Here is a 15,234-nt window from a genome sequence, read left to right on the forward strand (position 1 = left end):
TAGGATTCCGCTGGGTAATTATTGCCAGCGTTGCCAACTTAGCGACTTTATCACTAGATTTAGTGACTCTTTGGTTCCCCTAGCGAGAAAATAAGTGTCCAAGGGACCAGTGATAAATCTAGCGACTGTCACTGCCAATCACAGTGCCATTCAGAGAAAGACATCACCAACATGTATAGTGACTAAATCATTCACAAACAGTTCAAGAGTGTTGATAAAATCCATTCTGTGCTCTTCTTACTACTTTCTGTTGCACCCAAAGTCAGTGTTATTACGTCTCAATGGAGCGTGTCCTCGGAAGAAATCGCATCCCAGGGCTGCTTGGGCTGAGATCATTATAATCTGCAGGCAAGGAAATGAAGTCTGCAGAGGCTAATTAAATATTTTGCTAAAGCCAGGCACACACTGGAGAGCACAGCACATTTGCCAGGGCTTGTTTTTACCCAAATGTTCTTTCTTGCTGCTCCATAGTAGGCAGCACACCCTGTGATGTAGGGAATGCCGGCTAATGAAGCGGGCTGGGCGGGGGAGGCAGGTTAGCCAGCGAGGAGAGTTGCATGAATGGAAGATGGGGTGGGATGAGACAGGACTATGTGCCCCAATGGGGTGCGGGGGGGCACCGTGCCTCCAGGGATGAAGCCCTTACTACAGGATCAAAGGCAGAGCTAGCTTGATTTCAGTTCCCCTTTACTCCTTCCCCTGGCTTGGCCTGGGGCTAGCTGCCCAGCTCTTTTCAGAAATCAAACCCTGGAAGTGGAGGGAAGGGGTCCAGTTAGCAGATTTTTGTTTTTAAATCTACTTTCTTGGCGCCCTGAAGCACCAAGCTCAGGTGAGGCGATTGCTCTCCTTCCCCCGGCTCTGGGCTCTTTCTTCTACTAACCTGTCGGCTCAAATCCAGGCTGGCAATGAAGGGCGGCTCAGCTGAAATTAACCAACCCCAGCCGTGCTGGGCTGCCATGTACAGAGCATTCTTCCCAATGAGCAGAGGGCTGCAGTTTCCTTCCCAATGAGCAGAGGGCACCGTCCTGATGCGGATGGTGTACTGTTGCAGTTGCTTCTGGTGTGCAATAAAATGTAATAAGAGCATGGAATAGATTTTATTAACACTATTGAGCTGCTTGTGAATGCTTTTGTGACTATTCTCTCCTGTGTGCGTGTGTGTCAGGGTTTGTCTGGTGACTTCTTGCTATGTGAAGTTGGCCACACAAATGTCTCAGGCATTTCAGGACATAGTTATACTGGAACCAGTTGCTGGTGATAATTCTTTTACAAAAGCCACTCTTCATGGATACTGTAGTTATTCAAAGCCCGAAGGCATTCCTTTCTGGAGAGGAAATGAACTGCAGGATGGCTTGTTTGACCAGAGTCCAGTTGCTTTGGGATGGGGGACGAGAGATTTTCTCCTGCCTTTCTGACACTGCTGAGGAGGATGTGGAGGAGAGGAAGCGAATGTTTGCTCCTTCAGACAGAGGCATGCAAGGCAGGGATGCCAACCTGGCTCCCTGGGATTGCTGAGGGAGATTATGAGGAAGATTAAAAACTCTAATATGGGAGCACTACAAATCTGGCAGCTGCACCATTTAAGCCCCTTTCTAAAAATCGTGATAAATTTTGCCACTCTATCCCCTGCTTCAGGAAAGCATTACATCCTGGAGAATTATGTTCTGTTTACATTCTGTAAACAAGGAAGAAGAGCATCTCTGTGGACAAAGTGCAGCTTTGTGACCGTAAATTGTATTCTGCTGTCCCTTTAACAGGCAAATAAATATCGGCTGCTCTCCACACAGTATTTACTGAGCAGCAGAAATGGATTTATGTGTAGAAAATTGCTAGATGGTGAAGTAATCCAGCAAGCAATATGCCCAGGGGATGCAGAGTGAACGTCCTCTCTTCTGTCCTCTCACTTATAACCCCCACAAGGCCATTTGCAACAAGGAGGCAGAAACAGAGCATATAATGTCTTCTAGAACCCCCTCATGCACTCCCAGGTAGGCTACAGGTATCGTTCCTTCTCCCTCCCTTCCCTCACCAACTTTTGGAGCAGGAGTTAATTGCTGAGCTGAAATGCCAAAGTGCAGAGTTTTACCTTCTTTGGTGTGGACATATCAGTGACCAATTTTTAAAGGGAGAGGAAAATGTCTCCAGTATTCAAGACCCTTTTACCTGACGCTCATGATGTTGCCTTCAGGATGTTTCTGCAAATATGCTTTCACGACCCAGGCTGTGTGCTCCCGGTAGGTCATGACACGGCTGAGGAGCAAGCAGAGAAAGGGGAAATTTTTTGGAAGGAAATCTGAGGAGGCACAGTGAGCACCTCCAATATCTGCAGCTGGACCTTCTGAGTCCTGCTGGTTGAAATCATGGAGGTGAAGAAAAGGGCCACTACCTCTGGCCTTGCAAACCTGGGGGTCTAATGATGCAGGGCATGACCCTTGTCACTATGCAGGCAAGCACCACAGAGCTCTGAGTCAGCTGAGAAAATCCCTGAACCAACAGGCTTCCAGCAAGGTTGCTGAGGTGGGACAATATTAACGAATGGGACTGGGCACACATGTACTATAATGAAGGTGATAAAGGGCTCACTGAAACATTACAAATTCTTTCAGTGACACATTCTAGTTACTGAAGCCAGTGTGACAGCTGGAAAGTGCACTGCGAACGTGGAGCCTTTACGACAAAAGACCAGTGAGACTCAGAGAGGAGACCATTTGCCAGTCAGGGGGACTGCAGTGGGCTAAAGGGGAAACTGCAGGTAGTTACCATTCACTCAGAGCCATTCTCCTGTCATAGACACGGATGGAGCCATCACCGAGCCCTGCCGCGATCAACGAGCGGTGCGAGTCACACGACAGGCTGGTCACACAGCTGTCAGCTCCCGTGGGGATATCCTAGGGGCAAAGCACACACACAAACCAGGCTGAAAGAGTAAAGGTCCTCCAAAGTCCACAGCCCAAAAGAGGAAACATTGGGTATATCTACATGGCAATAAAAAATCCGTGGCACCGAGTCTCAGAGCCAAACAACTTGGGCTCGCAGGGCTCAGGCTGTGGGACTAAAAATTGCAGCATAGACATTCGGGCTCAGGCTGGTGCCCAGGCTCTGAGACCCACCCCCCTCGGATGTCTACACTTCAATTTTTAGCCCTGCAGCCCGAGCCCCATTAGCCTGAGTCAGCTGAACTGAGCCAACCATGGCCATGCTGCAGGTCTTTGATTGCAGTGTAGATGTACCCATTAGCTACCTTCAAAAGGGCCTTCTGCTGGACCCAGGCTTGCCCATGTGTTTCAAGGAATCTCCTCTCTCCTTTACCCTGATCACAAACCAATTTAAATTGTGATTTTCACACATTCCTCCCCCCTGTAAGGTTATTAACCCTGCAGTTCTGCGCTCACATGCGGGCAGAACTGAACCTCCAGCTGGGACAAAAGGAATATGTCTACACAGCATTTCAGAAGGAGCCTCCGAGCTCAGGATTTGAGCTGGTGCTTTAGAAGCAGCTGTGTAGACAGCACTTTGAAGTTATGGCTCGGGCTGGAGCTCAGGCTCCGAAGCCTAGGGAAGGGGGTGGGCTTCAGAACCAGAGTAACAAATTCAAAGAGCTGTCACACCAGTATTTTTAGAGCGCTCGCGCAAGCCCTGCTAACTCAAGTCTGCAGACCCAGGCTAAGAGGCTCACTCCAAAACACTGTGTAGACACACCCAGGGATGGCTAGCTTTCTGCCAGGCTGTTGTCAAGGCAATGACAGGAATCAATGAGTGGTGAGTATGGGGTCGCTGAATCAGGACTGTCTCTGCAGCCTGAATGAGTCACTGCCCCAATACTCAAAGCTCAGCCTGGGCAGCGAGACACAAATGTGGGTGTCCTTTGTGGCAGCACAACGCGCGCTGTTCAGAGATCAGCTTTTGGGAATAATTAAACTTCACACACCAAAATAAAGGAAAAAGTCTATTTCAGAAAGGAAGAATCACTGTTATTCTCCTTCTAAAAACACCTAATTAGTTAAGATAAATGTCTGCCAGAAATTCCTTCCATAAACCATCTTCAGCTTCTGTTGGTTGTAAATGCTGCTAGAAAAGCAGGGTGGATAATAAAAAAGCAAGAGGAGATGAGCCACTGAAGAGAGACACGCTTGCTGAAAATAAATAGCTTGCAGCTAAGTCAGACATGTAAAAACGAAACCAAACCTACATGAAAAGGGGAGACACAGCACATGCTATAGGCAGCAGCATCTACTTAAACTCCTGTTAAAGGGACGGACCTGCAGAGTCCAAATCCAAACATAGACAAATCTTGCGAGGCAGTTTGAACCTGCCTCTGAGAAAGGAGTAACAAACTTGTAGAGGACCGAAGGCAGTAGAACACTGGGTCTGATCAAAGAATAGATCTGTTAAGAGGGAGACATTTCCATGCATCAAACCAAAATCTATTTCCTGGAAGAGCTGTTACCTTGGCAATGGAGGTCACCTAGAAGTAACAGACCTGCTAAGAAAAGCTTTGGTACAACAGGAGGCCTTTTCATTTCACAGGTTTCTACTGTATACCACAATATATACCGGGCTTGGCAACCTTTGGGAAGTGGTGTGCCAAGTCTTCATTAATCTAAGGTTTCACATGCTGCCTTTGGCATGCGTGCCGCAGGTTGCCAACTCCTGATATATACCATGTGAGCACTTAATCTGCCATTAGTTCTGAAACCCTCTTTGTCCTCTGGAAAGAGTAAAATCATTTTGCCAGAAAATGTCTCCCATTAGTCATAATTACAGTCATTCTGGGTAGTAACAGTAATTCTGCTTTGTCATTTCCATTTTGACTTTATCAGAGTTTTGGCTCTCTCTTACACCTCTCATCAGTGGATCTCAGAACCCTTTACAACCCCCCTGTAAGGCTGGGAATTATTGCTTCCATTTTACAGATGGCTACATTAAGGCATCGTGTCATTAAGTGACTTGCTGTTTACAGTGTTGTTGTAGAAATGTTGGTCCCAGAATATTAGCGACAAAAGGTGGAATTTAAATTCCAGTTTGTGAGAGTATCTGCTGATTTTTAGTCTCATTAGGTGACTTGTGTATGATAACAGAGTGCACCAGTGCCAAGCCACGCGCAGAACCCAGCAGTCCTCTCCCCCACTTCCCTGCACTAGGATAAAACAGCTTGCACTTTTGCAGTATCATCAGAAGCCAGAGACTGCATACATTTTTAAAGTATTGATTTGGAGAATAAGAATGTAATGCACCAGGATACTGGTGAAATACACCCTACATTATTATTCTAACGCTGTAGCTTGCCCTCTATCTGCTACAAACAAAAGAATCAGTCGGAATAATAGGTGTTCAACTGGGAAAAAGAATTAAACAGCTAAAATGAAGCAACATTTTCAAGCCAGGGTAACAATCGAAGAGGCACTATGGAATTGCATTAGCTAATTTCACACGCGAATCCCGGTTTTGTTCCTGTGCGCATTCACCTTCTCTAACTGTCATTGCAGCCTTTGCTGAATTAACTGTTTGCTAGAGACACCTAACTTTGGGGGCTGTTTTTACACGGTTATTCTAACTCCATAAGATCCACGTCTGGATTTTATTCTCTGTGCCAGGAACATGCAGCTAGTGTGGAAAGAAAGTATTTGCTCCACCACTATATGCAACGTGCCCCCAAAGGAATTCTCGCAGTGGTTCAAAGGGTGGGAAGGCATCTTTATTAGCTTGGATTACATGGCTCCCCTGCTCTCGGTGCTGAATCTCAGCTTTGTAGAGTGACTGAGGAAGTTTTGATTGTCAGGATCTCCACAAATCCAATTTGCACAATTAAAAAAAAAAAAAAAAAAAAAGAACTAGAACGCTTTCCGATACTCTCAATACAATCATTAACGATTCTAATTTAAAATATTTTCACCCTACTGATTTCTGATGTTTCCTAATTTACACAGATAAAATAATGTTTGAAAATAATTAAGATTAGCATAGGCTTAATTATGCTGCATTGCAGGGTCAGAAGTGTGATAATTAATGTTCATTGAGAGGTAATTAATTTCTAAAAGCTTTGGAGACTAGTTTTCATTTTCCCCTGCATGGTGACTTTATTCTTGCAGATCTGCTGCTTCTCCTTACATACCTAAACATCATTTTAATTGGATCACAGTTGACATGCAAGCTGACAGTTTTTGTCCTCATTTATTTTAAATGGAAATATATCTGCTTTGGTGCAGAAGCATTTTAAAGGTGGGAAGCATTTGATTGTTATGAAAGTAATGGTAAGCCTTGGAGTCCTGAAAGGCAAATTCAGCAGAGCCCCATAGATCTGAAAGGAAATCTTCCCAGACTACTGCACCCCTTTCAGGAGTCTGATTTGTCTTGCATACCCCAAGTTTCACCTCACTGTCCGGCTGCCCAGCTCTGACGACAGGACCGCTGCCAGCAGCAGCGCAGAAGTAAGAATGGCAATACCATACTGCGTCACCCTTCTGAGCTGCTGCTGGCGGTGGTGCTGCCTTCGGACCAGGGCAGCTGGAGAGCGGTGGCTGCTAGCTGGAGTGTTCACGTTGTTTGTGGTGCGAGAGGACTATTTTTTAAACCCTGCTCCCATCACGCTCTGTAATACTCACTCCCACGCGCTCCCACATTGATTGTTGAATTTTTATTCCTCTCCTGCTGTTATGGCAGTGGGTCTCACAGCAGCTGCGGGATCCCAGTCCTATTGTAGAGCTCTAGTGCCTGTTGTAAAACTAGGCAAATAAAATGAGTTGACGTTCCCCCTGGAAGACCTTTGCGTACCCCTGGCTGAGAACCACTGGTCTAAGAGATGGTTGATGCCATGCAGCCATTTGCAGAAGCAGTGGGCACTTCCAATGCTTTATAGTCTGTGGCCACATGGTACTGGGCCAGATTCTGATCTCAGTCATATTGGTGTAAGTCAGTAACTCCACTGACTTTACTTGCCTGGTGTGAGATCAGATAATGTCTCAGATAGATGCCATCCTAAGTATGCACGCCCTGGTTCAGGAAAGCCCTGATAAATTGAACAGGGTTCAGAGAAGAGCCAGGAGAATGATAACGGTGTAAGTAAATAACCAATGGACAATTCACCAAAAGTTGTGGTGGATTCTCTCTTGCTGATAGTTTTTTTTTAATTGGAGATATATCAATCTCCTAGAACTGGGAGGGACCTTGAAAGGTCATTGAGTCCAGTCCCCTGCCTTCACTAGCAGGGCCAATTTTTGCCCCAGATCCCTAAGTGACCCCCTCAAGGATTGAACTCACAACCCTGGGTTTAGCAGGCCAGTGCTCAAACCACTGAGCTATCCCTCCCCCCTTTTAATCAAGAGTAGATATTTTTCTAAAAAAAGATTTATTTTGGGGACGTTCTGCAGCCTGTGTTACACAGGAGTTCAGACTAGATCAGCGGTTCTCAAACTGTAGGTCGGGACCCCATTTTAACGGGGTTGCCAAGGGCTGGTACTAGCCTTGGTGGGGCCCAGGGCTGAAGCCCGAGCCCACTGCCCGGGGCCAAAACCCAAGGGCAGAAGCCCTGAATGTGGGGGCGGCTCAGATTACAGAACCTCCCCCCCCTCCCCACCTGGGGCTGAAGCCCTTGGGATTTGGATTTGGCCCCCCTGCCAAGAGTGGTGGGGCTCTGGCTTTGGCCCTGGCCCCCCTGCCTGGCATCATGTAGCAATTCTTGTTGTCAGAAGGAGGTCGTGGTGTAAAGAAGTTTGAGAGCCCCTGGACTAGATGATTAAAGGGGCCTTGGAATCCATGGAAACACTTCAGTGCATGCTTAAGTTCCTTTCTGAATAAGGATGCTTTCCTAATCGGGTCTCAGATGGCAGGTGGGACGGAAAATGACAGTGTTTTAAGGATTAGCCCTGTATAATTTCAAGAGAATTCTAGGAGCTGAAGCTACAGAGCCATCTGAGGGGTGCTTGTCCCTCTCCATCACTGCACTTTACCCTCTCCAGGTGTTTTATAGCATGACTATACTGTAACAGGGAGACCGTATCATACACCTGGCCTCCCATTTGTGACTGCCTGCTCTCCTCCTCTCTCAAATGCAACTGCATTAAAATTCAGCTTCTGCAATTTCCTACAGGGAAAAGCACTTTAATGTTAGGAGTATTTTTAGCTGTCTCGCAATGGGATTTTGCAGCTGAAAAGGGGAGAGCCAGCATTGTGTGACAAGTCCACTCTCTGGAGACAACAGTTTGAGAACCTGTGAACTGTGTTTGTTAAATTGCTGGATAGTGTGCGTCCTGGAAACACGCTCCTTGGTGCCTAACTCCAGGGAGTCAGCTGGGAGACCTGCAAGGTCCAGTAGCAGTGACAGAGTTAAAGGGGCAAACATGCAGCAGTTACCTGTACTTTCATTTCTCGATCTGTGTCCCAGATCCGGATAATCCGCACATCTCCTGATGTCATGAGAAGACCAGTCTCTTGTTCCCAGTCCACCACCATCCCTGCTCCTGAGAAAAAACACAGGACATGGAAATTATTCTTCACATAAACACGAGCAGAGCTTGACAGAGCCAAACACCAAGTTTTGTGATCTGACACTTTGTAGTAGAGCTAGGAGAATCTTAAAAACACACACACACTCACTCAAAATTGGGCCAAACCAGCTGTTCTTGAGTTCTAAACGATGTCCCTCACTCATTGGACTAGGTGTGCTATAGAAGACACTTGCTCCCCCCTGAGCTGGAAGTGGAATCTTTCTACTCAGCAAAGTCCCCTTCTGGCAGATGCTCCAACAGGTCCAGATGGCCTCTACAGGAAAATGGAACCAGCTCTCCGTAGGATGATGGACCCATAAATTATTCATCACCCTGCAAAAATACCAGGCTAAAGATTGTCCTGAGTAGACTGGCCTGGCATGAGTTAGGGCACCCAGCATGGCCACAGCACTGCTTTCAAAGGACTATGGAATCTAGGATTTCCTATCCCCACTCAGATCAAAATATTGCATGTGATTAAGAGGACATGTTTTTAGACAAGGAATGGTGAAGCTGTGGAATTTGCTGCTGCAAGATATTGAGTTAAGTAACTCAACAAGACTAAAAAAAAGTGATGTGTCTGGATAAGGAGAACATTTTGCAGTTACACTAGCTAGAACACATGTACAAGGGCTCTCAATCCTCATGCTTCAGGGCATAAACTAGTTGCCAGCAGGGGTCTAGCAGAAATTTCCTCCCATGACACTGGAGCATTACAAGGGCTCTACCTTATCCTGAAGCATCTGATACAGACCCCTACTACAGACACGTTGGCCGACTATATGTACCAGTGATCTGTGCTGGTATGGCAATTTCTATTCAACAAAGAACTGTCTTTCACCCCTTCTCCCATTGAGAGGATTAAGTGGTAAAAGCCACAGAGAGAGTCAACAGTGCATAAGTACACAGAATACTAATGTCAGAGTAAGGTAGCTACTTTGGACTTGGGAAATAGCAGGCTCTGCAAACTCCTAATTGGTGGGGTAATCTCCAAGGAAGAATTCCAGTGCATTCAATTAGAATGGTCTTCTTTACACTAGCTACAAGCTGCCAGCACAGTGCCTAAACGTTCTGATTTAAGCAGAAAGCCATATACGAATTACCTTTTGCTTCCTCTGCTGGGAGACTGACTCACCCTTGATCTGTGGGTTTCCCAGAGAGATTTCCATACATACGGACATACAGAAATCGCACCCCCTCCCCCCCAAAAAAATCCCAGGGCAAGGAAACCTGAAATGAATTTAATTGCACAGATGTTTGCATTCTCTTACATGCACAAGTTCTCTTTTACACAAACCAAGATAGAATCTGCTGTCTTCTCTCTTTTCACAAGCAGCTTTGCACGGTGCTCTCATAGTACGGATTAGAACATGGTGCCAAACATAAGGTGGGTACATTACAGCAGAAGACTCACAAGAGTCCCGTAATAGATTAGGATTGCAGCCTCATTTTTCTTGCTTCCATCAGGACCTTTTGTGAAAGATTCTAACACTAGAAAGCCCCCAAAGAGACACACAGAGGTGCCTTCTCAAAAAGGGATTCAGTGGGGATTTTTCTTATCTTGCTCTTCAAAATGAGCAGCAGCAGGAACTTAAATACCTTGCAATGCTCTGGTTGACATTAGAGGCCCACTGACACCATTTAGCAAAGCAAACATCTGCCACAAGGAAAGAGGTTAGGCTGCCAGAACTGGACAGGGCATGAAGCACAGAAGTTGAAGCACCCTAAGGAATAGTAAGCCTGCTTTGAGGACAACGGGATGACCGTGTTTTGTGCAGATGCAGATCGAATTTGTTACCTATTTCCCCTCCTGGAAAAGCACAACCAAGCCCTCTCCTGATCTCACCTCATATTGCAGGATCAGAAGACACTGACATTGACGGGCTCATCTTATTACAGAAAATTCAGGACCCACAGCTAAGCTGACAGCTCACATCTTTATCTTGTGAGTCAAATAGACTGTTACTTTGGATTGCCTAGCCGCTCTGAGAGCTGCTAGACATCCCAAGCAAATAAGCAGGCAGTGGTTTAGCTTATAAGCACCTCCAAAGTGTTTTCATTTGTCATCCTGTTTATGGCCCATGTGACAAGATAAACCTGGGAGGCCTGAAATGGATACTGCCATTACATAGCTGATAGAGTTAAGTAGGCAAGGCTCTGCTAGGCAGTTTTAAAGCTCTCAAATTTCCATCATGTACCCCAGTTTGAAGACAATTATCTTCTTCAGTTTGATTAGCAGCAATAATCCCTGAGCCTGCAGATTTTCCTCTACTAGGAGGGATAAGAAGTTGTAGGGCTTTCGTTGGTATAGTTGGTGCCAATTATTAATAAGTTTGCTCTGGGGTAGCTGTGGGGAATTTGCTCTTTTCATAGTCACTGGGATCTTCAGGAGGGTAAGGGGAAAATTTTGTTTCTTACAAAGGTGGAGGTTTCACATCATGAGAGATTTCACAAGTTGAAAAGAGCGAGAATTCACACCAATGAAGGGCGCTGTGAGAGATTCCACTTCTTGAGAGGCAGAGGGATGGAAATCTAATTTTGAAGAGGATGCTTCACATACGTAGAAGTCCCCTCCAGCTGGGGGAACACGTGGAGAGACTGCATCTTGCAGAAGGGACTTCCCTTTCTTCAGCGCCCAACAAGACTAAAGTTCAAATTGGAGAAAGGTGTGTAGGAATGGATGGACTGACTTACAGAGTTATAGATTCTAAGGCCAGAGGAAATGTGATCATCTAGTCTGAACTCCTGTATAACACAGGACAGACGTCCCCAAAATAATTCCTAGAGCATATGTCAGAAAAACGTCCAATCTTGATTTAAAAATGGTCAGCGATGGAGGATTCGCTACAGCCCGTGGTAAATTGTTCCAATGGTTATTTATCCTCAGTATTAAAAATTTTAACCTTGTTTACAGTCTGAATTTGTCTAGCTTCGGCTTCCAGCCTTGGATTGTGTTAGACCTTCCTCAGCCCAGGATCAAATATTTGTTCCCCATGTGGGTACTTACAGACTGGGATCAAGTCACCTCCTAATTTTCTCTTTGTTAGGCTAAATAGATTGAGTTCCTTGAGTCTACCACTCTCACATAGGCTTTCCAATCCTTGAATCATTCTCGTGGCTCTTCTCTGACCACTCTCCAATTTATCAACATCCTTCTTGAACTGCGAGCACCAGAACTGGACACAGGATGAAATAATCTCTCCACTCCTACTTGAGATTCTCCTGATTACGTACCCCAGGATCACACTGGCTCTTTTGGTCACAGTATCATGCTGGGAGCTCACATTCAGCTGATTATCCACTACAACCCCCGTATTTTTTTCAGTCACTGTTTCCCAGGATAGAGTCCTTCAGCCTGTCAGTATGGCCTGCATTCTTTGTTCCCAGATGCATACATTTACATTTAACCATATTCAAAAAACCCATAGTTTGCGTGTGCCCGGTTTACCAAAAGACCTAGATCACTTTCAATCGGTGACCTGTCCTCTTCATTATTTCCCACTCCCCCAATTTTTGTGTGTCATTTATAAGCTCTGTGAATGATGATTTTATGTTTTCTTCCAGGTCATTGATAAAGATGTTAAATAGCACAGGGCCAAGAACCAATCCCTGCAGGACCCCACTGGTAACATGCCCGCTCGATGACGATGCCCTGTTTTAAGTAATATTTTGAGACCCATCTGCTAGGCAGTTTTTAATCCATATAATGTGGCCAACACTCAAATGCATAGTCCTATGGGTTGCACTATATCCCCCACTATCCACTAATGCTTTGATGGGCTCCATCATTGTAATATCTGATCACCTCTGTTTCCTGAGACTGGATGGGCTGCATTTCAAATTTCAATAACCACAGCTTTAATGACCTTCTCTCTAGCATGCCCTTCTGAGCAACCTTCTTCGACAAAATGGGAAATACAATTTTGACCTCATCTGACACATAATGCTCCAAGGGAGGCCCCGTGGTTCTCACATTTCCCCAAACAACCCAGGCACGAGAGAGAAAAAACTCTTGGCATCCTCCTTAATGAGAGACTTTGAATACCCGCAACCTGAGAGCTGTTCAACCTCTCGTCACCAGAGACTACACATGTGCTGAATTCCAGGCACAGATGACATCCCAGGAAATCTCAGCTTCCAGCCTCAACGGGCTGCAGCAGATGACAAGAGCAACCGGTGAGAAACAAGAGGCTGATATGACACGTTTTCAAACCCTTTCAATGAGATGTGCTATAAGGAACAAATAACTATGCGACTAAAACACTCCAAACAAGAAGCTTAACTTGTGTTGAAAAAGAGCAAAAGAACTGGCAACTTTTTATATAAATCTAAATTATTCACGAGTATGTAAATGAGAAGGCTTCTTTTGCCTGTGAAATATTAATCACAAGAAAACTCCACAATATACACAGTGACATTACTCCTACATGTTATCAATTACAGGGCAAGCTGATGTTTATTAAAGGAGGTTGAGGTTTTTAGTGTTTCAAAAATGGAAACTGGTATTGACTCAGGTTAACATCGTAAATTCCGGCACCATTGGTACGAAAAACAGAAGTGGGGGCTGGTCTACACAACTGCTTAAGTCAATGTAACGTATGATGCTTGGGGGTGTGAAAATGACACCTCCCAGAGAGACTCAAGTTACAACGATTTAAAGCGGTGTCCACACTGTGTGATGTCAGCAGGAGATGCTCTCGGCATAGCACATCTTCACCAGACATGCTACAGCGGTGCCATGGTTATCAGTTTTCACTAATGTTTCCTTTTTAAATTAAAAGGGACCCATCTCCAGGATGTTAGGGCTTAGAGTGAGGTCTACTAGCTGTGTTTTGCCCTACAGGTTTGAGCATGTTGGGCAATCACTCTGCTCAGCCAGTGCCTTGCTCCAATGAGATGTCAGCATATTGAAATAGTACATGACTCCTCCAGGCTGAGTGAGCCATAGAGGTGGAGTCTCTGATCCGGATTTCCCCCCATTTCTGCCTGCTCACCAGCATGGGGCAGACAAAGCAGGGAATGGTGCGATACACTTGCACCCATAGGGAAATCTGGTAACTGAATCTGTGGAATTTTTAAAAACCCGTGAACTTTAGGACCATGAACCTGGACAGCACAGCTCCTTTAACATCATTTCTTGAGACCACATTTTCCTACATTCTTGGATGATAAAACACAACAAGTCTTCCACAACTCAAGAAAACAATTTTGAAAGGGGTTTTAGCTGAGCCTTTTAACACAAGGGCTAGCAGTTCCGCATGATGTGAAAAGATATATAGGCAACGCATATCAACAACTGTTCCTGAAGCGGTAACTTTCTACGGCTGTTCTCTGCAGGATTCCCTCTGAAAATCAGATATATATCTCGATGGGATAGTTCTCTGTATAACTTTCAATAAATAACCCTGGTGTTGAAAGCAGATTCATTCCAACTCTGTGCACTTATTTTTATCATTGCTGGAACGTGGCCAACCTGTACTTGGCATTTTGATGAGTTTGCAAATGCCTGTATGGACCACAATAGCAAAGCATCTCAACAACACCCTGCTGACCTTTAGAACAGGTGCCCTCCCGGGGAAGCAATGAAGTGTATCTCCATTTTAATTTCAAAGAAGCAGTGGGAAGATTGCATTACCTCATTCTTCATTCAGTCCTAAAATGTATCTTTAAGTGACACTCTTTCCATGCCAAGCACTACCTCCAGTGACACAGAAAGAAAGGGAAAAGTAGCTGTGACTTTGGGAATTTAATTTAAAACACCCAAAACCCTTGTCCTGGAGTTGCAGCTTCTCCAATTGCTTTATTTCCATAAAGGAACTGTCTTTACCTAAGGTGCTTCTCGCTTTTTCTCCACCCTCAAAGGGCAGATACCAACCCTCAAGTGAGATTTGGGGTTTCACCTTTACCTTCCTCTTCCCGTGCTGGACCTCTCTGGCTGTTATCTCACTCAGCACCTGGCCCCTGTTGGCCAGCTGTGTATTAGGGCAGGCAGTCTGTCTGGTGCAGCCTCCTCCACAGCACAGCTGACAACCTCCTGTACACGCTAGCTGGACGCCTCTTCTTGGAATCTGGCACCCCCCCCACCCCAGCTGCTAACTTTAACACCTTGAGATCTCAACTGCTGCATCCCCCCTGCAGCCCCCACCTCTCTTATCCAGATTGCTTACTTACTGCCAGCAAAAGTGTCAGTTTTATTAAAAGAGAGCGGAGGCCTTGAGAGGCCAAGCTCCTGTTCTTTCAGAATACGATATTTGAAATTTTTCATTTTGTTTTGGGAGTGCTGGGGGAACAGATGGGAGGGAATGAGGTGGTGAGCACATGCTGTTTTCTCTTCCCTGGGATGAAAAGAATAGAACCATTTGTGAAGTAAGAGCGAACGTATGTATTTCGTATCTGAATCAACAAACCCCAGAGAGCCAACTAAGGTGGAAAGTGGGTGGAGGGGAGACAGAAAAGGTTTCCTACTCCAGCCTTCTCTCCACGCACAGAGCCGCAAGGCTAGAAAATCAAGAGGATGCTCAAGTTTATAGGCTTTCAAGGATTTCTACAATCCCTTCTGAGTTTATTTCATCCCCACCATTTGATTCTGATACATAAACTTTGTCTACTCACCTGTGAATTCTCCCAAAGGAAATCCCCTTTCCTCCCCCTTTCAGAACCTGAGCTCACATTGGCACATGGAGAGAGGTGATGTGTGGAAATGTCAATACTAACAGTAGAACGTTATTCAAAGAAACTCCCTTATGTACCT

The 15,234-nt window shown here is 45.4% G+C and overlaps 1 protein-coding gene across 2 annotated transcripts in view; it reads right to left on the reverse strand.

The window, feature by feature from the left end:
• RPTOR (regulatory associated protein of MTOR complex 1) overlaps positions 1–15,234 on the reverse strand; it is a 288,180-nt gene that overhangs the window by 6,906 nt on the left and 266,040 nt on the right. For both annotated transcript variants that reach the window (XM_030533961.1, XM_030533960.1), the window contains 3 exons: positions 8,350–8,456; positions 2,761–2,888; positions 2,164–2,250 (listed from right to left, as the gene is read on the reverse strand). In XM_030533961.1, the coding sequence (XP_030389821.1) occupies positions 2,164–2,250; positions 2,761–2,888; positions 8,350–8,456 (322 nt within the window). The remainder of the gene's footprint in view (positions 1–2,163; positions 2,251–2,760; positions 2,889–8,349; positions 8,457–15,234) is intronic.

Source organism: Gopherus evgoodei, chromosome 15 (assembly GCF_007399415.2).
Source record: "Gopherus evgoodei ecotype Sinaloan lineage chromosome 15, rGopEvg1_v1.p, whole genome shotgun sequence".
In the NCBI taxonomy this organism is placed as follows: domain Eukaryota; kingdom Metazoa; phylum Chordata; order Testudines; family Testudinidae; genus Gopherus; species Gopherus evgoodei.